This window comes from Ictidomys tridecemlineatus, chromosome 12 (assembly GCF_052094955.1).
Source record: "Ictidomys tridecemlineatus isolate mIctTri1 chromosome 12, mIctTri1.hap1, whole genome shotgun sequence".
In the NCBI taxonomy this organism is placed as follows: domain Eukaryota; kingdom Metazoa; phylum Chordata; class Mammalia; order Rodentia; family Sciuridae; genus Ictidomys; species Ictidomys tridecemlineatus.
The window spans coordinates 40,041,686-40,065,122 of NC_135488.1; the positions used below are offsets into that span (position 1 = coordinate 40,041,686).

At 49.4% G+C, this 23,437-nt stretch overlaps 1 protein-coding gene across 3 annotated transcripts; it reads right to left on the reverse strand.

Moving 5' to 3' along the window:
- Positions 1–1,999: 1,999 nt before the first annotated feature.
- Positions 2,000–23,348, reverse strand: LOC144369272 (uncharacterized). 3 transcript variants are annotated; one of them, XM_078028593.1, is made up of 15 exons: positions 22,974–23,348; positions 22,629–22,760; positions 20,386–20,470; positions 19,887–20,100; positions 14,373–14,560; positions 12,686–12,894; positions 12,244–12,449; positions 11,058–11,172; positions 9,608–9,723; positions 9,211–9,441; positions 8,013–8,127; positions 5,613–5,710; positions 5,333–5,446; positions 4,244–4,358; positions 2,000–2,366 (listed from the first exon to the last, which is right to left on the reverse strand). In XM_078028593.1, the coding sequence occupies exons 4-15, from the start codon at positions 19,926–19,928 to the stop codon at positions 2,161–2,163; spliced, it is 1,755 nt and encodes a 584-aa protein (XP_077884719.1). In that variant the 5' UTR covers positions 19,929–20,100; positions 20,386–20,470; positions 22,629–22,760; positions 22,974–23,348; the 3' UTR covers positions 2,000–2,160. The 3 variants fall into 3 exon arrangements, with proteins under 3 accessions (XP_077884719.1, XP_077884718.1, XP_077884720.1); XM_078028592.1 differs by lacking the exons at positions 19,887–20,100; positions 20,386–20,470; positions 22,629–22,760; positions 22,974–23,348 and having other exon boundaries at positions 14,373–14,836; XM_078028594.1 differs by lacking the exons at positions 9,211–9,441; positions 19,887–20,100; positions 20,386–20,470; positions 22,629–22,760; positions 22,974–23,348 and having other exon boundaries at positions 14,373–15,173.
- Positions 23,349–23,437: the final 89 nt, after the last annotated feature.

The following is a 23,437-nucleotide window of genomic DNA, read 5'->3' on the forward strand; positions in this document are numbered from 1 at the left end:
TATCTGACACCAGGCAGTTGGGGCGCCTAGGGCCCCGCCCTCAGCCTGCAGAGTTGGTCACAGAAGGGAGACGGGGGCGGGGCCGTCGCCAGGGATACGGGGGCGGGGCCTGTGCAGGGCGGGAACTTTGAGCCGCTGTCACGGGGAGCTCCGAGGGGGAGGAGCCCGGAAGTAGCGCCCGCGGGGCTGGAGGTCCCGGATGGAGGGTCCCGCTCCTGGGGTCCGTGACAGGAGAAGGTGCGCTGCCGGGAGCCGCCCCGGTCTAGGCGCCCACACGAGGGGGGACCCGGGAGGACTCTGCCGCCGCCCTGGAGCCTCGGTCCCCGGCTGCCTGTCCCCTGGAGCCGCCGGGCGGTCCCCTCAGCGCCCACCGCGGACCCCGCGTCCTGGTTCTCACCTGAGGGCCCTCCTCGGCGGAGCTGCTGGTCACAGCGGGTGGAGTGTGACCTGCAGGGTCCTGTGCAGGACGCGGTGGCCTCAGCCGTGTGGCCTGCGCCGCGGACCTCAGAGGAGAAGAGGTGGCCTGACCCGCAGGCCCCTGGAGAGGGGAGGGCGACGGAGGAGCCCAGGTGACCTGGGGGCAGGAGGCGGTTTAGAAGGGAGACCCGCCCAGGGGTGTCAGGTGTCTCTGACTCTGTGTCCTTTTGTTTTCCTGTGGCACCTGTGGATTCTGGGGTTTAAGTCCTCCTTTAAAAACCCTCTCCCGTTTCCTTCTGTGTAGGTGACCCACCGTTTTAAACCATGTTCCAAGGTCACTTTTTGGTGTACGTGGTTCTGGGGATTGAACCCAGGGCCCTGAGCCTGTGAGGCAAGCGACCTGCCTGAGCTCCACCCTCAGAGACCCCTGTAAACTTCTTCCCCTCTGCCACGGGGTCAAGTTGCCAGGGCTGACCTCGAAGGTTCCTCTTCCTCAGCCTCCCTGGTGGCTGGCATGACAGGCGTGCACCTGGGACTGTCACACTGGAGCCTGTGATGGGAACTCATGTGCCTCTGTCCAGGGCTGAGCATGGTTCTGCAGAGCTGTGCTCCAGGCTCCCTGCAGGGCTGTGGAGGCCATTCAGAAAACAGTTCTGGCCCAATGGAAAAAGGGACCTAGCAAGAGGATCCCATACATATGATTACCTTCATAAGGTAGCTTCCCAACTTCTGTGTGGAACTGTGTTTCTCCTTGGCCCTTATGCTGTTTTGGAGACCACTAGCTCAGCTTTGTGCAGGATCATCAGACCTGGACTTTTGGCAAGACCTGTACAGCCCTCACACATGCTCAGATGCTACAGGACTTTGCAGACCAGTCCAGACAACAGTAGGCATCCATTCATTGTCTACAGTCTACAGATTTCTAGATGCATGGCATTCATTATCATCAAATGCAGAATTTTCATCAAAAACCATATATATATATGTGTGTATATATATATATATTTCCAATCTGAATCAAGAAAATCAGAAATATCCCCAAATCCAAAGAGTGGATCTCCATTGTGATGCTACCAGTGGAAAATTCCACAGCTGACCTCATGGGATGGTTCACAGTGAAAACACAGCTGCATGAAAAATATTACATGACATGACCTTCTGGTTATGTAGAAAGTGGCATGTGAAGTACACATGCATGTCTTCTTCAGACATGGGATTCATTTGCAAGACACCTTATCAATGGAAAATACTCCAAAATGGGAGAAATCAGAACCACATCTCCAAAGTATTTCAGAAGAGACCAACTCCATCTGTGTATCTATCGCTCAGTCAGTGTGTGTGCTCTAGTGTGTGTGTGTGTGCGCTCTAGTGTGTCTTTATGTGTCTTTGTTTGTATTTGTACCATGATAGCCGATACTTCATTGCCCCCATTGGAAAACTGACTCAGATAATGCCATCTGCCAAACTCCTAAAAACCAAACTTCTTGCTAATACAAGGAAACATTCCTTCCTGTTGGTTTGGATGTGTCCTTTAGGAATCACTGCTACATTGAGTATACTCAAATCATCACAGTAGATCAGGTAACAAAAACATATATATTTTAAAATAATAATATATTAATGGAAACAACAAATACAGGATAGAGTAACAACTGTGTTACTAAACAAGGTCAAGGACAATGGCAAACTATAGATACAAACTTTGAAGAAAATAATTATCAATGTAAATATTCCTGGGCTGCCTCAGCCCTGCCCAGGCACACAGCAGCAGAATGGTTTTGCAAGCATCCTCAGGAGGGCTGCAGCCTTCTTTGTAGGACGAGGGGGAGGTTGAGGCTGGATCCAATCATCATTCTTTTGGGAGAGGCTCCTTTTCCTCAGCACGAAGTTGGGTTCTATGTGAGGGTTCTTTGCGTAAAATACGTTGGCCTGCGCTGGAATCCTCAGCTCTGGAGAGAGAGGGGTGTACAAAATAAGGTGGCTCAGGAGGTGCTCCCTGGGACACCCCAACATCTGAGAGCCTGTGCCAGAAAAGGCCACAGCCACACACCTGAGAGCTCTCCAATTCAGCACCAATACCAACAAGACAGCCTCCACAGTCCTCCCTGAGGAAGAAATAGGCAGAGCACTTCAACAGACCTAATGTCGGTTCCTACCAAAGGCTTTGGACTCCAGAACATCCCAGGTCCTCTTACATCTGCCAAAGTACACCACTAGGGTTTGCATCTGAAATCTCCCACAAAAGGCTCCTGTGCCGAAGATTCAGTCCACACATGAGCCATCTTCATGAGTGGGTTTGGAGGGAAGCATTGGATGGTGAGTGCTCTGGTGTCAACATAAAATTCTCATTCAAGATGAATACACTACTGGGGGGTGGGAGGGACTGGAAGAAAGGTTGAGCATGGTTGGAGGAAGACCTAAACAGGGGTGCGCCCTGGGCAATAATACCTTGTTCCTGTAGGCTCCACTGAATCCTCATTCTCCAAGTAGAGGTCCTCCTTCTCCATCTTTCTCTCTCTCCCTCTCTCCCAGCCTTGTTCTCTCTCTCCCTGTCTATGCCTTTGTGGCAAGGGCTGAGGAGCTCTCCACTGCCACACACTAGAGCTTTATGGACAGCCTCAGTACACAACCAAAGAGAAAGTTGTGAAAGCCAGAGAAAAGGCCAAGGATTCCTCAAGTATGGCCACAGTGAGGACAGGCTGACCAGCACAAATACCACATTAGAGCCATGCTTCTGCATTGGTGGAGCCCACCTCCATGTGAACCAGGCTTCTGAGAATGGAGGCCACATTCCAAATGCTGCCCTATTGAGAACAATGGTTCCAAAGGCCAGCAAAGGGAATGCTTCCCTCCAACATGGTGTATGGTCCAGTGGTGCCATGACCCCAAGTGGGGGAATACAACAGCCCGCTTCTCCTTCCTCTGAACACGTGTTTCCTGTCACCCTCCTCTAACCTAGAGCCTGTTCTCCATCCCTTCTGGGTTGGATGTGAAGATCTCTGCTATGAAATTCTAAGGCTACCAAGGCCCCAGACAGACTTCCTCTTCCAATGATTCTACTAACCTAACAGTAGGTTAAGATAGGAGACAAGTGATTCTAGAACTCGTAGGGATGGTGGTCTTCAGCATACATAGGCTGGGATAATGGCTGCTGTGGTGTTTGGCTCACAAAAACCAACCAACCAACCAAGGAAAAAGCGCTGGCATTATTATCAGATGAGCTTTGTGGCTCCGTGCTCAGGAAGTTAGGGATCATAACCTGGCTATTGTGATCACTCCTTGGCAAGTGAACTCAGGTACAGAAGACCATGGAATTTATGCAAAGACAGATGATTCAAGCTGTCTCCCAGGCTGTGTTTTCTTCCCAATTTCATCCTGTTACTGCTTGCTAGAATCCTGGCAATGCTCTGCCAAGGCAGTGGTTTTCTGGTCACACAGAAGGCATTCAATCCTACTGCTTCAGTCCACAAAATGCCAGTTCCCTCGTTAGCCCATGCATTCCATGTTCCTCTGAAACCACTCCTATCCCAGACCATGAAAGCATACTGCTCATGGAAAGAGGCTTTCCTCCTCACTCCTCAAAGATGTCAGCTTTGGATGCCTGTTCATGTACAGGGGAGGCACCTGGTGGGGAGCCACAATATCCACTGGGGTATACCATTGGACCTCAAGACCTTCCACCAGCAGAAGTGCAGTTGGCTTTGTGCACGAACCCAACACACCTATTGGAGTGTTCTTGGGGGTCAGAGACTACACTTTGGTGCTAAGAGTTGACCTGAGTCCACATCCTGACCCTTGCTCTCTGCCATCTGATTGTCCCACTTACTGTGACGGTGAGAGATGATTTGGCCCAGCTCATAATCCTCCGGCTTCTCCTGAGTAAGCAAGTGCAGCTCGAGGGCCCTGCGGATGACGACAGGAGCCCGATCTTGGCAGGTCACCTGGAGCAGCATGGGAGACAGGCCTTCAGGAAATGGGCCTTGAAGTGACTACTCAAGGACAGTGGGCAGGGGCATTCTGGAGGCACCTCCACTCTAAATACAAGGGCAACATCCATGACCCTACTATCTGAGGCTGACCTCCTGCTCATCGCGTGGGCTCTTCCCATAGGCTACTAGCCCAATCCTTGTACATAGGACTTCCTGGACCTGCCATTGCTCTTTGTGGAGCTGCACTCCTCTAGAAGTGAAAGGACCCCACTACCTGCATACAGATGCAATCTCATCCCACAAGTTGAGAGGAATTGGACAATAGCCTCCAAGATCCCAGGTCCGCCCGAGGATGCAGGCGGCATTGGGAATGGCCTAGGCACAAAACCTACAGGCTTTGGTCTGGATTGCCAGGGCCCAAATCAGACCCAGGAACATGACCACACACAGGAGTGACGAAAGATAGCCATGAGAGCTCCTGGCCTCCAGAGGCTCAGTGCTGGCTGGGGTGTAGGAGGGCACCTCATCCAGCAAGGGTGGTCATTGGGTTACCTGGACATTTAGTGTGCTTCCTCCACATCCATACTTACTCTGCAGAGAGACCCTCTCAGCTCCTTATTCAAGGAACATGCAGAACCTCACACTGCTGTCCTCCTCCATAGACCTTAGCATCCCATAGAGTGAAACCTGCAATCTAGGTCCTGGCCTGTTCTCATCTGTCACCCATACCTGCCTCTGCCCTTCTGGACTGCATGCTGCCACCTGACACACAGACTCCCTCAGACATGGTGGTGGACAAGCTGCTGCTCTCCCTCATCTCAGCTCCAGCCCTTCACACTGACCTCTCTCTTCTTGATTCCCATCTATCCTCCTGATCATCCAGAAGCTCCAAATTCAAGAGGGCATGAGTAGTCCATGGTATTGGACCAGTGTCTGCTCCCCACCCAGGTGTAAGCACCAGGGGACACCCCTGCTCCCAGGCTTACCAGGACACTCTTGGCCATCTTTGGACTTTGTGTTTCTAAGTGGACACGAATTAAGCAGGTGTCTCCCATCTGGAAAAGCGGCCTGGAGCACTTGTTGCAGGTTGATTCTGAGAACTGTGGGGGATGGAACATCAGCAAACCCAGAAACAGAAAGCCACCCCAGCCTGTCAGTTGGCTCTATGGGCTTCTAGCACATATGTCCAGGTGCTGAGGCTTCTTATTTCCCCAGGTGGGAGTGGAATGGCAGCACAAGTACAGCTTGAATAAGGTAGGTGTTTACCTCCTTTCTCTTGAACTCAGGGCGTTTCCTCACGATGAAATAGTTTATCCGAGGATTCATAAACTGATACATGAGTGAGTGGTCAGGGACCTTGATTTCTGCAGAGCAAAGTGGAGAGAATTGTGAGATGGCACTCAAGGATTTTACCACAAAACACAGACAACCCCTGAGAGTCTCCGCCAGGGCGAGCCTGCACCAGAATTGAGAGCCCTCCTATCCAGCTACAGTGCCACCAAAGACTCCCTCAGTGATTCTTCCCTGGAGAAGATGATGTACAGGATTCTAAACCAAAAGAGCACCTGGCAATGGAAACAGCACCTTGGGCCCAGAGCTTCTCAGTGCAGGTTGGATCTGCCAAAGGGACACTGCTAGGCTCTGAATCAGGATTGGCAAAGGCTCCTGTGCTTAGGCCTTTCTCCCCAGGGCAGCCATGCTCACACATGGGCATTCAGGGAAACGTTGGATGGTGGGCGAATTCATCCCCTTGCCCTGGATGAATCCACTCATGGATGACTACGCCGAGGGGAGGTGGTATCCATCAGAGGTGTGTTGGGCATGGACATGGGAGGACTTCAGCAGGGTGGTGCCCTGGAGAACTCTATTGTTTTCTAGTTTTGCTCTCCTTCCCCTTGTTTCTCATCATGAGCTGTCTGCTTGGTACTTTTATTCTGGTTCTTGTTCAACTTCTGGCTCTTCTTTCTGTCCTGCATCTTCTTGTAGTTCTTTCTGGGTCTTTTTCTTGTTCTTACATCATTTCTTCTTGTTCTTCTTCTTGTGTATCTCCCTCCACTCTTCCTTCTGCTCAGCTCCTTCTTTTTCTTCTTCTTCCTCCTGCTCTTCATCGTGTGATCCTCTCCCCACTCAGTTGTGTCCTCTTTCTCCTCCTCCTTCTCCTTATATCTCTGGCAATGGTGGGGCGTCCTGAGGAGTTCAAATCTATCACACTCTTCTGCCCAGATGCAGCTTCTGTTCAGTAGTCCAACATGAAATCAGTTCTCAATCAATGGCCAGGAGTGAAACCAAGACCAAAGACAAGTGACTTCCTTTCTTTGTCATTGTCACAGTCAGGAAAGACTGAATAACAGACACCGTATTCTGGATAGGCTTCTACCTGTGGAAGTCCGCACCTCATCTGGACCAGGATTGCTAAAATAGATTCCACCTCCATAAAGTTTCCCCAATGAAAACAAGGTTTCCAAAATCTAGGAGAGGGCCAGCATCACTGCCACCCTCCTGCCATAAGGCATAGATGCCATCACACCTAGTGGGTTCCAGGCCCCCCGTAGTCCTCCCTTTTGACGTCTGTTACACACAAACCTCCCCTGGTCTGCAGCCTGCTCTCAACTGATGCTTGTGTTGAAAGTCTGTTTCTGAAATCATCTTCGTAGTTTCTCAGTTTGGTAATTCCTTATTGACTGGCTTATTTTTGTACCAGGGATAAAACCAGAGGCACTTAAGCACTGAGACCATTCCCAGGCCTTTTGACTTGGGTACAGGGTCTCCCTAAGTTTCTGAGGTTGTTTGGAAATCCCCATCCTCCTGCACTGCCTCCCAAGTCCCTGAGATTCGCAGACACTGCCCCTTGCCCAGCTCCTTGCACCTCAGTCTTCCTCATGTGTGAGACAGAGCCAACTCAAATGAGGTGGTGTGGGAAAATTGGAAAACTCACTTACGTGCCCGACAGATGGTGGGTTCTATTGTGGACAGGCTGGGATGGTGGAGGCTAGGAGTGTCTGGCTCACAAGAAAGGAAAGAGCACTGGCATTGTAGACAGCTCAGCATTGTGGCCTCTGTTCTTCAGATGCCCTTCTTTGTTGCTGGAAGGAATAATAACCTGGCCATTCTGATATCTTCAGGAGATGGGCACCCAGGCACAGAGGACTTGGAATTGTTCCCAAAAGAACCCAAACAGGCTGTCCCCTAGCCTTGACTTCCTCTTCACTGAGTCCTGTTCCCAGTTGCTGTAATCCTGACATTCCTGTGAGTAGGCAGGACTTCTCATATCCTGGCCATGGATTGGGACCTGTGCTGCTTCTGTCCATAGCAATGCTGATCCAATCAGGACCCATGTTCTCCTCCTCTTCATTTGAAGGCATCCTTATCGGTGAGCCATAAACCAAACTGATGATGGATTGAGCCTCTCTCTGCCTTGCCCTCATGGATATTAGCTTCGCATTGCCAGACCAGGTCCAGGGGAGAACACATTTAGGGAGGTTCAGCAGCCCCCTTGGGCCTCATTGAGCACCTCCACATTGGACACGCCCATCACTGCACTTGGTCTCCCGCACCAGGCCCACCACACTTTGGTATTTTGTGGCCAAGGCCCACTTTCTCTTGGATGTGAGTTATCCTGAGCCCACTGTGGATCATGTTTCCCCACTGTCTGATTGTCCTACTTACTCTCATTCTCAGAAATCATTCTCAGCAGCTCAAAGTTGTCCACATCCTCCTGCTGCAACAAATTTTGGTCCAAGGCCCTTCGGATGAGGCTCGTCACCGTATCCACAAAGGTCACCTGGATCAGGGTGGGATAAATGTCATCAGAGAATGGCTTTTAGAGGAGCTACCCAGAAGACTGTGGTCAAACATTCAGGAGAAATCTCAGCTACATATACAAGGGCACAATCTTATTATCCTGCTACCTGAGTGTAGCCTCCATATACCCCCTGGGTTCTTGCAACGTGCTACTAGAACAATCTTGGTACAAATATCTGCCTGTACCTGCCATCTCCCCTCCCCCTGGGGAGCCACATTCCACTCAGGTCAAAGGACCAAACTGCCTATGCACAGACACACTCTCATCTCACTCAGACGAGAGCAATGGGCCAGGGATCTGCGCACCAAGTATGCTCTGGGGTGCAGGCTGCCTTTGTGGGTGGAAGAGGCAGACACACTGAAAATTTTGGTCCTGACTGCCACTACACAAAACAGACTCAGATACAAGAGTGTGCACTTGAGTGCTTCAAGACAGCCTTGAGAGGCCCTGGCCTCTGGAAGCTCGGTGCGGGTCTGGTTGTAATGATGTACTTGACTCAGCACTGGCAGTCACTGAACATGTCTCCTCTGCAGCTGGACACCTGCAGTATTAGCGTGTCTACTGCACATCCATAGAAATTCTGCCAAGAACCCCTTTAGCTCCGCATTTACATACATGCAAAGGCTAACATTCCGAAGCTTTGGCATGACCCCCCAGGTGATCCCGACCCCAAATTCCCACACCTAGTCATGCTAAGGAGGTTCTCTTCCCTGCTACAAGAAACACATCCCCTCCTATACATGTGACAAGTCACTGCCACCTCCTCTGCTCCAATCTCACTCATTGAGAATACCAAGTTCTAGGCACTGCAGCCTGCACCCTGGACATATCTCTGACTTCATCTGTCCACAGAACTTCCGTCTGCACTTCTGGCCTGCAAAACCCACACTACACACACCCACTCACCACTGGAGCTGGGCATGCTGAGGCTCTCCCTCCTCAGGTCAAGCCCTTAAGACTGACCTCTCTCTTCTTTATTTCCCACCACAGCCCCGGGGTTGGCTGTGTCTCCTGCCTTCCACTGTGTGGACACCCAGGAGGCAGCCCTACTGTCGGGCTTACCAGGATGCGCTTTGACTCTCTCAGGCTCTGTCCCTCTAGGAGGACATAAACAAAGCGGTTGTCTTCCACCTGCTCGCTGGAGTGAAGCAGTGAGGAGCTGCTACTGGTGACTTTTCTCATGCACCACTCATTGCTTTGGGTGGCCTGGGGCAATGATCCTGCAGCCACTGCAGAGCTGCTGCTCACAGCTGCTGGGGTCCTGGATGCCACTGCCACAGAAGGCTCCAAGAACTGTGGGGGATGACAACATCAGCAAAGCCCAGCACCTGCACCCCACCCAGCCTGGCAGTTGGCTCTGTGGGCATTCTACAACATCCATCCAGAACCTGAGGTTCTTGTCCCCTTGGAGGATGTGGAGTGGCACCAGGAGTAAAGAGTAAAGAAGGTGACTGTTTACCTCCTTTGGCTTGAACTTCAACGACTTGCTGGCATCTGTTTCCCGAAGAATAAAGTTATAATGCACTCCTCCAATCAGGCCGCCATATACTTTCGCATTAGCAGGGACCCTCAGCTCTGGAGAGGCAGGGGCAGAGGCGTGGTAGGTGACACTCAAGGAATACACTACCCAACATCCCCCACAACTGAGAGCCTCTGCCAGCTCAGGTCTCATACACAGACCTGAGAGCCCCCGAATCCAGCTACTGTTCCACCAAAGACTCCCCACTGATTCCTCCCTGAGGACCCTCTATGCACAGGAGGTCCAGTACAGGAACACCTTTCAAAGAAATAGCCCCTTGTACCCCAGACTCTCTTAGTTCACGTTGGACCCAACAAAGAGAAACAGCTAGACTTTGTATCTGGATTGGTCACCAAAGACTCATGTGTTGAAGGTTTTCTCCCCACTGCAGCAATGATCACAGGTGGGTTTGGGGAAAAGCATTTGATGGTGGGTGCCTCCACCTTGCCAGTGGATTCATACACTCATACAGGGCTACACTAATTGGAGGGGTATGGTTTGGAGGTGTGTTGAGCATGGCTGGAGGATGTCCACAGCAGGGCTGTGCCATCCAGAGCAATATATTTCTCTTGAGTTCCCCACTACTGCATTTCCTGCTCATGAGTATAAATCTCATTCACATTTTTAATCAATGTATTGTTATACTTCTTGTTCACCTTGTGTTTCTCCTTCTTGTTCTTGTTCTTCTTCATCTTCTCCTCATGCTTCTTCTTATAGTCATCTTGAACTTCTTATTCATGGTCTTCTCCTTCAACTTATTTTCATTTTTCTCCTCCTCCTTCTCCTCCTCCTCCTCCTCCTCCTCCTCCTTCTTCTTCTTCTTCTTCTCTCTCTCTCTCTCTCTCTCTCTCTCTCTCTCTCTCTCTCTCTCTCTCTCTCTCTCTCCCTCTCTCCCTCTCTCTCTCTCTCCAAGAACAGTCTACAAGCTGTGAAGGGTTCTATTCTACTACACACTTCTCTCTAGAAATGGCCTCTGGTCCTAAGTGGACTCAGTTTGCAATAAATAAAAAGATTGGAAGCCAGAAATGATTCTTCATTGAACTGCTTTTCTCATGTACTCATCTAGGTCAGGAAAGGCTGCCAAAGTAGGCACCCTGTGGTTGTCTGTCTTCTTTGACACAAGACAAAGAAGCCTCTCTTCTTGACCCTTTGTGGATAATAGCTTTCCAGTGCCTCCTCAGGCCAAGGAAAGAACACGATAGGCAGGTCCACAGCCCCTGGGGAACATGAAGAACCTGCAGATTTATGCCCCATCATTACACTTTGTTTTGTGCACAAGTCCCACCATACTCTTCCTGGGCATTGGGCCAACGCACACTGTGTTTTGTCTCCCAGTTATCGTGAGCCCACTGTGACTCACTGCTCCCTACCCTCTGATGGTTCCACTTACTCTGATGGTTCCAGACAATATGCAGAAGCTCATAGTTTTTTGGATCCTTCTGCTGGAGCAAGTATACATCTAAGGCCTTGCGGATGACGACTGGAGTCCTGTCCTGGGAGGTCACCTAAGCAGGGTTGGAGAAAGCTCATCAGAGAGGGAATTTGGGAGTAGCTACCCAGAGGACAGTGCTCAAGGACAATCAGAGACAAGTGAGCTCTCAACACAAGGGCACCATCTTGATACCCTGCTACCTGAGGCCTTCATGTGATCATGTGGGGGTCTTCCTATGAGCCTCTAGTCCAATCTTGGTACAAGAGTTTGCTTCAACCTGCTATGCCCTACAGGGACAAGGGAATAAGGACCAAAAGGCTTTGTACAGACACACTCTAGTCCCATCAAGATGGGAGGAATGGTCCAGTGGACTTCCATATCCCTGCTCTCGTCTGGGATGCAGCTGCATTTTTGTGTGGACAAGGCACAAACCCTAGGTGCTTTGGTCTTGACACCCAGGCACAACACACACTAGGACTCTTTAATGATAGGCATGGAAGCTGCTGGGCTCGAGAGTGTCAGTGCTTGCTGGGGTGTCAGAAGTTTCGGACCCAGCAGGTGCAGTGGTTCAACATGGCTCCCTGGAGGTGGACACCAGAGTCTCATGATGGATACTCCACACCCAGGAAGATCCTGTAGAGAGAGCCGCTAAATCTCTATTCACATACATGCAAACTAGGACACTAATGGGCCCCTCCAAGGCCCCCAGTTCTCTGTGACCCACACCTACCCACCCTAATCATTCTACAATGGCTCCCTTCCCTTCAACCAGCAACATATCCCCTCCCACACACAAGAAAATGACTGCCAACTCCTGTGCTTCAACCTCCACGGTTCAATATACTCCTCCTCAATACAAAGGTCAGTAGAGGATAGCCTGTACCCTTGATATTTCTCTGACCTCCTCTGAACCCAGCACTCACTCCTGCACTTCTGACCTGCACATCCCCAAACACGCAGGCCCACTCGCACCCAGACCTGGCATGCTGCTGCTCTCTCGCCTCTCTCTTCCTCACTTTCTGCTCTCCTTCCTGACCTTCCAGAAGCTCCAGTTCAAGAAGACAGTCCTAGTCCAAAGTGTTTGCTGTGGACTCGGTCTTCCCCACTGTGGGCTCCCAGGAGACTCCCCTGCTTGAAGACTCACCAGGATGCTCCTATACTGTGTTGTCCTTTCGTTTTCCAGGTAGATGCGAATGACGCACCTGCCTCTCATCGGATTGGTATATTTGGGCCGTGGGGAGTACTGAGTGGAGACCCCTGATGTCCTGGACTCCAGCTCTGCCCCTTCCCTGGGAGAAGGCTCTGGCTCTGGGGTTGGCTTAGGAGCCATGACAGGAACTGAGCTTGTAGCTAGAGGAGAAAAGATGCCAACATGACTGCCTTGCCCTGACCTTCCCACAGACAGACAATACCCCTGCTGCCAGGAAGAACTCAGACCCTTAGCCCACACAGGACCTCTTTGCAAACTAGGGTCACTTCCTGAATGGACAAAGGCTTATCCTAATTTCTAACCCAACACCAGGAATACAGACTACCTGCAGTGGAACAACAGTCAGACCTTTCCTCATATACCCTTAGGTACTCACCACAGTCCGCCTGGCTCTCAGGCTCTGCCTGGCTTGATATGCCATCTTCAATTGGGGCCAGGAGGTGGTGTGCTTGGTGCTCCAGGTTAAAGCCACTCAGGAGGAGCCACACGTAAGGCAGCAGCTGCTGCAGACTCAGAGAGCCTGGAGGCTGATTGGAAGCCTCGGTGTGGAAGTTCACCCAGGTCCCCAGGAAAGAAGATGAGGCACTGTGGGGAGGCAGGTGTGGAGTCAGCAAAACCCTGGCCTAGCCTTCGCCATGGCCTCCAGAGCAAACCTCTGACCCTACCCTCCTGAACCGTCCCTGGTTCTGAACACACCAGTCCACCTCAGGCAAGACACAGTGGCTGTACAGGCAGGGACAGGACAGGTCGCTAGGCAAAGAACCTTCAACGAAGGAGCGTTAGATTCATGGTATGACCAGCTCTCCCCTCCTCTGGGCAGGCCCGACACTCTTCTTCCTCTTGGCTACCTGCTCTCCAACCTGGAATGCACCTTCCGGGAGTGTCTGTCCTCCTGCCCACTCTTCTCAGGGCTCAAGAGACACCTCCTCCCCTGGCGAGGGCTGCAATGCTACCTCATTCTCTGTGAGCTCTCACTGAGTCCCCCTGAGTAGCGGTGGACCTCTCTTTTCCCATGAGTGCAGACCACATCTCTGTGGCCCTGAGGGAGGACAGGGAGGTGTAGAGTAGGGGATCCATTATCCCAGGGCCTTCCCCAGAGGACCATGATTACCTACAACTCCCTGCCTTACCCCTCCTACTGTTGAAGCCCCACACCTTACACTGCAGGCAGAAAACTGAATAGGGGAGAGCAGTCTTTCCTCAGCCTTCCCAAGTCAAATCACCTTGCAGGTCCCTACTCTAGAAACAGGAGCCCACCCTCTTGACCCCAAGACCATTCCATGTTGAAGTTGATCCAAGGGTCCACCATAGTCACTGCAGAGGACAACGTGCAGTTATGCCCCATGGAGTCAGGGATGCAGTCACATGTAGGATATGTACTCATGGCACCTGCGGTTTGAGGCTGACCCCCATGAAAAGGGACACAATGGCAGTCATTTGCACCCCATTTTTCACTGAATTATGAAACGTGACTAGAAACGTGTCTTCACACAGTGGGTGCTTTCTCCATGTTCATCAGTGAATGAGCCCAAACTGCTGATTCCCACATATCTCTGGGTGTGGGAGCTGCCATGTCCAAAGCCCCTGTCCAGCTATGTCCCAGCTAGGACGCTCTGTCCCACTATGGAAACTAACATGTCTTTATTAACCCAAAAGTGCTTTTCCCAAGGCCAGAGTTTTCAGACGCCTCTGGCACAGATCTACATTCTTCACAAAGCCAACATCACACCAGAAAGACCACCTGGCCTCGCTGAGTCCACCTGGGAATGAGCTCAGTGCACACCATTGAGCTGTGGTGCCCAGTGTGTGGGGACTGCTCCACGGACCTCTGTGGATCAGCTGGAGTCAGAATGGTTTCTCTGCCTGAGAGGGGAAGTTCACTCCCCTTGCAAGGCTGTGGCAGGCACCTCCAGGACTCGTCCCATCGGGGCTGACATTCCACTATGAGTGTGGTCCTCTATCTCACTAGGTATCACAAACCTTTGGGTCCCTGAGAGGCACATGGCAGCCGCAAGACAGGCAAGAGGGGGCTACACACTTGGGCTTGGTGGTCTGGTGCTTACCTTGGGAACAAGAGATCCAGCACCTGCTGGGTGGGGATGAAATCCCAGGAGATTAACCCCATGTTGCTGCTGAAATGGAGGTTTCTCCCACAAATGACAGGCAGGAGCTCATTCCTAAGCTGGTCCTGCCTGTAAGGTTCAAGGCTCTGTACCCTGAAGGGCTCCTCCGTGTTCTCATCATTTTCACCCTGGGTTGGGACCAAGAATGGTGGGTTCAAAATGGAAATGGTGACAAACAGAAAAATGACTTGTGCCAATACACTAGAGTCAAAGCACAATGGGACAGTTCCCATCAGTACAAACACACACACACACACACACACACACACACACACACACACACACACACACACAGAGTCAGAATAGGAGTCCTGGGCCATTCATCAGGGATCAGACTAGAGAGCCTGCTGGGCTCACCTGCCCTGTGCTACTTACTGTTACTCTTGAGCTACTCTGCGACAATCTCCAGAGGCTCTGGCGTCTAAGATGAAGCCTCACCCAGTGCATCCACAAAAGGGCTAGTTGGCCCCCCTGAGATTCCTGGGAGCCTGAGGCTCGGCATTGTTTGCAACCACAGGAGAACATCCTTCTCCCTCCAGTTTCTCCAACCAAATGAGCTCGGATGGCTTGGTCAGTTAAGTGGGTGCCTGGATACCAGGGTTCCATGTTCTGTTTGATCCATTGTCAAGGCAATGATGTCATTTCCTGTGCCCATACCTGAGCCTCTTTTCACATAAGACCACTTTGAAAAGCCCTATGGGCTTCTGATTTCTCCTCCATGCCTAAACATCTCAGGTGCGCAGGTGTTCACCAACAACTAACCAAACATCTCCACCAAAATCTGCCCTGCTTGGTGCCACTAGAGTTCCAGCTTGGAGCCTTCAAAAATGCATTCACAACCAGTCCTTCCCTCTCAGCAGCTTTTGGACCCTGGTCCCATCATTGTGCAACTCATGGTGTGCCCAGTCTTTTCTGGAAAGTAGGGTAGCATCTAATCTCTAGGGTTTATTGTGTCTATTGGCCCATAACACCCTCTATTCTCTCTGAAACCAGAGATGAGACTCACAGGTGGCTAAAGCACAAATGTAGAGATGGGACAATCACAAGAAAGGCAGAGACAAAGAATGCACGCCAACTCAATCAGGCCTGTGTCCCACACAGGGACGTGGCCAATGTCCGTCCCATCGTGGCTGCAGTTCCCTCTCTACACCATGGCAAGTTGGAGGGGACTGAGATGCAGAGGCTGCTCCCCTCTGCCATACAACTTCCCAAGGCTTCTCCTAAGATTTCAAAAGGGCCAAGTGTGTCTAGTGTTGGGGTCTCACAGAGACTCAGAGGTACCACAGCATCCTGCTGCCCAGAACCGGTTCACCCCTCACCTCAAGGGGGCTCAGCCTCTGAATTCATAAGAATTGAAGTGGGTACAGGTGATGGGATATCACCTCCAAGACTGAGTTATGCCAAGTCCATGACCCCTGTCTGCATCCCTGTCTCCAGCAACACTCCCCTCTCTCTTTCCTCCTCAGAGCAAACAAATCCATTTAGCAAGTGTGTCCTGTGATAAAGACATGACAGTCACCCATCCTCTCATTACAAAAACACTGAGGCTCAGCCAACATGGATCCTACCAGGAACACAGGCATAAACTCAGACTCCGATCCTCCCAGCCGAGCCTCAGTGAAGCCTGGACTCCCAGCCTCCTGAGAAGAGGAAACAGAGGTGCCTAGCCGAGCCACCTTGGATGCAGCCGCACACAAACTGAACTCATCAATGCCCCTTGCTCTCAGTTGTGAGTAAGAGGGGAGGTGGTGTTTCACAACCCTGGACATCAAGTGCAGTCTCCAGGCTTTGGGGTGTGCCCTGGCCTCTCTCTATCTGCCCAGGCCCTCCAAACCACACTGGCCTCTTACCCAACCTCCTCCTAGGGCCAAACTCAATCCTGCCTCTCAATTTCTGCTGCCTTCTCCAAATGGAGAAGGGCTGGCTCTCTGTTATCATGCTGGTATCAGCAGCAATGCCACCCCACTGACATAATTCTGAGTCCCAACCTAGGCACTCCAGCTGTCTTTGCCACACCTGGCCTGTTTGGGCTCTGGCTCTTGCTCTTTTCTTTCATGTGCATGTGTTTTGAGGTTTTGAGTTTCTCCCACTGCAGAACTGCAGCTGTAGCAGGGTAGAGCTCATGAGGGTGACATTCTGAGACACATCCAATCCCATCAGGACTGTTAACTGGGGTGATGCTGGAACACAGTGATGAGTGAACACATGGGAGGTGGTTGGACCCACCTTGCCTCTGAGTGGCTTCCTTTCAGGACAGGAATGTAGGGATGGGAGCCCCTGGCGTGGGATGCTTTGCACAAGGCGTGACCACGGGCTCTCTTTCCTGGCAAAAATGGCTCCAATCAGCATGGAGAGCACTGTCATTCCTGGTGGCTAACAACAGCCCTGGACCCCAGAAAGGAACCCAAACTCAAGATTAACGTCCGAGTGTGCGTGTCCTCGAGGAAATGAGGTCTCCTAATCCCAGGTGCAAAGGGGTAAGTCCTCTAACTCCCGGGCCCATGAAGGGACATCTGAGTTTCCCTTGTCCTTCTTTCCCTCTCTGAACCCAGGGTGTCCTCACACTAACCACAGTTAGGACCCTGGCCTCATTCCCCAATGAGGATCATTAGGCTCCATAAAGGACAGTCTCTAAGATGCTCAGTGGACCAACACCCTCTGCACAACCCATAACCCTATTCACCCAAGAGGCAAGAGGATTTCTATTCAGAAAACCAGGAAAGGGAGAGCCTTTCTCAAGGACACAAGGACATTAGTGAGTGAGGGAGTGATTAATGGGTGGAGAACTATTTCCACCACCAACTTCCAGGAGCATATATGGCCCTTTGGAAAATTCTGCAGTGTGTTGGTGAATAAGGAGAATATGTGAATCCAGGGGTCACTAGGTCGTCTCAGCCATAAGGAGGGAAACTGCCATAAAGGAAGTAGGACAAGGGTGCGAGGAATGCTCACTGGTGGGAGATCGGAAGGAAGGAAAGTGTACTCATTAGAAAAGTGTCGCCTGAAAATTCTTAGCCAGCCAAAAGTCGTGCAAACTTGTGTGGGAAAAGAGTCTTTGCACAGTGATGAAGCTAGGAGCTCACATGATGGAACACAGCATCAACTGGGACCAAATCCAATATCTGATATTCTTGTAGGAAGAGGAGAGTCTGGACCAGATACCAGGGAGACTGGGGGATACCGGCTATGTGAGGTTGGAGTCAGGACGGGATGCCCATATGGGAACCACAGATCGTGGGCAGCAATAGGAGAGTGGGCAAGGGCTGGGAGAGTTGGGGGACAGTCCCCTAGGAACCTGTGAGGTGTTTTGGCAGTGGGACCGCCCAACACCTTGTGTGTTGAGCCCCTGGAGCTTGAGAGAAGGCCCTTCCTCTGTTGTTGGCCACCCAGTTGACAGAGTTTGGTTGTAGCAGGCCTAGGACCCAGATGAAGGTCTGAGCATGTTGGCCATGCAGGGTGGATCTGGACCGCAGACACACTCTGATGACTGTAGGGTCTCAGCCCTGCATCAACACAAGCACCAAGTCAGGCCAGGTGGGGAAGGGCTAGGAACACACTCTGGGGGCTGGTGCCTATATTACTAGGAGCACTTCTGACCCCATTTCCCTGATCTGCTGCCAACACAAGCTACAGAGGAGGGTAGAGGGACACAGAGCATGGATTGTCCCCACTCAGTGGGCCCAGGCATGTACCATGGCCAGCAGCCTCGTGCCTTGCCCGGTGAGTCCTGAAGCGGCCCCCTCTTCCCAATCTGAGAGCTCTTCCCTTCCTCATGTGCTACTACCTTTCCACTGTCTCTGGAAATATCTACTTGCTGTGGTCCTCAGGCAGTTTATGATTTAAGTTAAAAAAAAAAACAAAACAAAAAACAGGTCTTGGTGCTCAAAAATATTTGATTTGCCCATCCTCATCCCCCAACCCCAATATTTTCATTATTTCCTCAACATATGAAATTTTACTAGCAAAAAGTTAATTTTGAATTATACAAAGTTGATTCAAATAACAGTGGTATACATAATCAATCACCGTACTTTCAATGTTTGTTCTCCTTTCCTGTTAGAAACTGCTCGGAAAAAAGAGAACAGAGTGGGCTGGGGATGTGGCTCGAGTGGTAACATGTTCGACTGGCATGCGCAAGTCAGTGGGTTCGATCCTCAGCACCACATGAAATAAAATAAAGATGGGTCCACTGAAAACTGAAAAAATAAAACAAACAAACAAAGAGAACAGAGGACAGACTCATGGAAGTGCTTGAACTGATAAGAAGCTCCCACTCAAGCTCAGCATTCAGTCCTGGACAGAGTAAGACTGGTCCCTTTTGACATCTACTCCAAAGAGTCTACCAGACAGAATCCTCTGACTGATCCCTGACTGAGCCATAGGAACTGGCTAGAAAAGCCTTCACATCCTCAATACATTCTTCACTTCAGAATACTGGACAAGCATTGATATCCATCTCTCGTTACCTTGCTCCCCAGCCAACCATTCTTCAACAAATTCAAAGGAGCAACGCATGCAAGCACACAGAAAGGGATGTTCACTACACACATCCATGTGCGAAAAAGACAACTGGTATTTCTTGTTTTGGGCTATTTCAAATGAAATCACTTCTGCATGACCTCCACAAACCAAAAAAAAAAAAATTGTGAAATTCCCATGTAGAAGACAAGATACACTTGCCAAGGAGGCAGTGCCAACAATTTTGACACTCCAAATGTAGAGTGTGTGTTTAGGAGGCAGTCACAGTTTCCATGAGAGAGTCCCATGAAATCAATTAGGAAGATCCATGCTCTAGCCCTACCATGCAAGTGATGTGACTTGAAAGAGTCACTTAGTCTCAGTAACCATCATCACTAACCACTAAGTCAATGAATAAAGGTCCTCAGGTGTCAAGCTACAAAATGTGGGATGAGCATGGATCAGGATGGGTGGGAGAAGTCTCCCCCTCTAACACAATTAGGGAAGGCTGTGCCTGTCCTCAAGTGGCTGGGGGGCCTGGGATCCTGCCACAGAGGGGGATTCCAAACCTCACATCCCCTGACCCAGGCCAGAAGACCAGGTAGAGTCCAAGAATCCTGGGGTGGCCCAATGGCAATAAAGGTTAAAAGGAACTAGGGATCTGCCTGGACCCTCAATCCCCTACTCTGAGCAGGGCTGCATGACGAGGCCAGAGGCCATCCACAGCAATCTGCCTTTACAGGAAAACAGGAACTGCAGGCTGCCTCTGGCTCACTGAATCAGGGTGGTGTTTTCATAAAGCAAGACCACTTCCTCACATTTGACCAGCAGCTCATGCGCTGACAGCACAATGACTGGCTTGACTCAGGCCCTGATGAATGAAATAGAAAATTCATAGCAAACCCATCTTTAGCTCTTCCACATCATTCAGGGGCTCTGATTCAATTCCGTCCAGAAAGGTGTCTGAAATGATTTCTAAACATGCTGGGGACTCACCCCTGTGTGGAACTTTTCAGGAAAAAGGGGATCAAATCTCATGAAGCAACTCTTCTCTCTTCTAACCCATGGGCAATGCAAGGAACCTACATGATACCAGAGGCTCACTTCTCTCTTCTCGTGTCTTCTGGAAATAAATCATTAATGCGTCCTTCAAGGTGAAGCAGAAGCCTGCATTCCCAGCTGCACAGAAGTGTTTGAGGGCACTGTCTCCCTTAAAACCCAAGAAGAAAAAACAGGTCATTAAACAGTCACATGGATTAGAGTACATGATCAATGATCCCTCCTCCCTGGCGCCTTCCACATGCCCATCTTCCCCATTCACAGTGCAATGTTTGGCCATTCTCAAAGACCAGGAGACCATGATGCTCATCACCAGGAAGTCAGTAAGGAACATGAACAGAGTAGCATGGATTGTAGAAGGTGGCACACCAAGGATCTTCAGCACAGCTACTAGAACATAAGAGCTTAACTTCAGTATTGACTTTCTGACACCTACCAAGTACGATGTTAGTGTCAAGCACAATATCCAGCATCCAAGTAGCAGGTGACTCTCCGCATACATTCACAGAAGTGGGCATCATCTGCATTGGAACAAGGAAGTATCTTATCCTTACTCATAAAAATCGTCATACACAAAGAATAAAATGGATGCAAGACTTCTCATTTCACTATTACGTAGCTGTTGAAATTCCCTATTAAATAATACCTCCTCCAAAATAAAAAGTATCTCAGACATGTGTCAACTGCACAATGGATGACATTTTAAAAATTACAGCCTTTACTTAATAATTATGTATTCGATATGCCTAGTAAGACTCTTTGGGAGAGGAGCACATAGAATTGCATCTTGGAAAAGCTAACATTTGCTGATAAATGTTACTGCTGATGTCAGGCATGGTGAAGTGAAAATTGGATTACTTTAAATACTCAAAGAATGCAATGTTGTAGGACTGGAATCCCTGATTTATAGACAGCATGTGGTTTCTATGAAAGCCAGTGATGGAGCAGGAGGAATGAAGCTGATTGAACAGACGACATCGGGGGATACTGAGGGATAGGCCAAACTGAAGAACATGTTCCAGCTAACTACTGATATATGGGCTCGTGAGCCCAAACCTGTGTTTGATAAAGCACTCATGTAAAAAGGTCTACCATTTAAAAGTGTGTCATTTAAATGGGATCTAGATGCACATCTGATAAAACGGCCTGTAAATTGATGAACTTCATGCAAGCGAAAAAAACAGATGATGGTAGATATAAAGATAAATCCTTGTCTTCACCAGGATGCCTAGAAATAGATTTTATTTGGCTAAGATGCAAATATCTTTAAACAGAATTTCTGAGTTCTCAATGACTTTATTCAATATTATACTGCACAGACCACAATGTTTTCTTTACAGAATAGTCTCTTCTTCTTCAAGCCTCACATAGAAAATGTCTCACAGGACATATGAGGGGAATGATCCAAGGGATGAGAAAATGGCTGGAACCATTCTCAAATGTGCACATTGAGCCTGAAGGTTTGGAAATGGGACAGACACAATGCCTCTTCAAGACTGCACTAGGGTTGCAGGTGTACCAACAACTGTCATGGCTCCATGTCACTAATTATGCCTAGCTCTCCTCAGAAACCTGAGGACAGCCAACAACCTCAGTTTGAAGGCACCTAAGGTAACCTAAAAGAATTATCACCCTATTGGATCCATGAATTAATACATATCACAACTTGACCACTTAAACCAAATCCCAGAAAACTGGAAACAGATGATCATTTCCTCAGATACCCTGACTTCCATTTCATTGCCCAGAGATATTTTGGAAAGAATAAAATAGAATTTCATGCTTTGAATATATCATCCAACACTTTTCTTCCCAAAATGCTAGCACAATGGGTTCACTTTCTCTTTAGGAATTTTACTAATTGTTTGAAAGTTCTAGAGGGCCTGTGTTGGTCTCATAATGGACAAACAATCCAACATCCCCAGAGAACTTACATGTGCGATAAGAAGAAAACAAGGTCAAGCGGAGGAATGGGCAGGGGGATCCAGAGGAAGCTCATTTTCATGGGAGAGAATCCCCCAATGAAAAGCATCAGAATAGAAACTAAGAAATATACCAACAAAAACAGTATGCTAGCTACTCAACATGCACAAGTCAGAAACCTAGAGAAGAGAATGCTGGCTATGTATGGACAGGTTGAGCTCTTCAGAAGAGCCACCTGGCACTGCTTAGTCAAAGACGTAAACAGACATTCTTTTACCCAGAAATTCCACCTGTCGTACTTTACCTACATATTGCTTAAGCAAGGGGACATGCATAGGGATATTTATCCTCATGTTCCTTAGAGACTTGTCTGTGTTGACAGGGAGTTGAGGGCCATCAGGATGCCCACAGCTGGGAAAGTCAAAAGCTAAACTGTGACAGCTGCTGATCTGGATCTATTCAAAGAAATCAATGAAAAACAGATGGACACATGACAGTCAAATCCCTGAATTCAAGTTCTTGCTATCCTACCTACCAATAATCATGCTTGGTCAACACAGTGGCATACCTCAAGGCAAAAAAAAAAAAATTTTTTTTTAAAGAAAATATTGTGTCATGATTACTTTTCTTCAATGCAACAAAGGAAATGGCAATTTTTCCCCATCCGAGATCTGTTACTCTCTTATGCATACTACATGAGATTATTGTGGACATGCTTACAAATAATTATCTACTCAGATACTTTCTGTGACTCACCAAATGCAAATATCTAGGAAGAATTAAAGTCTCCATACGTGAATTCATCATCAAAAGCCTTGAGTCAACAGGTGCTTCACAAAATGGCTTCTTTGCCAACTTGATGACCTCCTCCTCTGGCAATGTTTCCACCTGAAAGATGTCACCAACTTGTTATCATTCGTATTTCCACAGTGCCAGTAAAAAGAAACAAAGTCTGATATTCCATTGAATAAATCCTCAAGTGGACCAACCTCCATCCTTCCTTCCATATTTTAAAATTAACAAATGCAACTTCAACTCAATAACTTGTATTACGCAAAATGCAACCCTAACCTCTTACACTGTACTCTTTTATAGACTCACATGTCCTAGGTTCTGATTTAACTGTCCATTGAGCAGTCAGAACACGTGCTACTTCACATTCCTTATGGTGTCCAATCCATTCTCTGCCAAGCTGAATACAAACCCCTGGTCACAGGAGAAAGGAAGCATATCTCCTCCAACAACATGCATCAGGAAATAGGACTAATAGGACTATCCATCTCGTGGTTTCCATGGAGTTTCCTAAAGGAATCAGTGCTTAGGCTAGTGTCTGAAACCAAGCATGCAAACAACACATTTTAGCAATCAACCGCCATCACTGGGAATCATCCCATGGCACATATTGCAAAAACTGTCCTCAGGCAACTCTCTCACACACAGTGCAGAAACTGGAGCCCGCAGGACTCACTCCCTTGATTCCTACCCTAAGTCGCTGCTCTTTCCATGGCACTTCCAGGAACTGCACTGCTTTGTAGAATCCTTAAAAGACCTTAGGATCCCTTCCC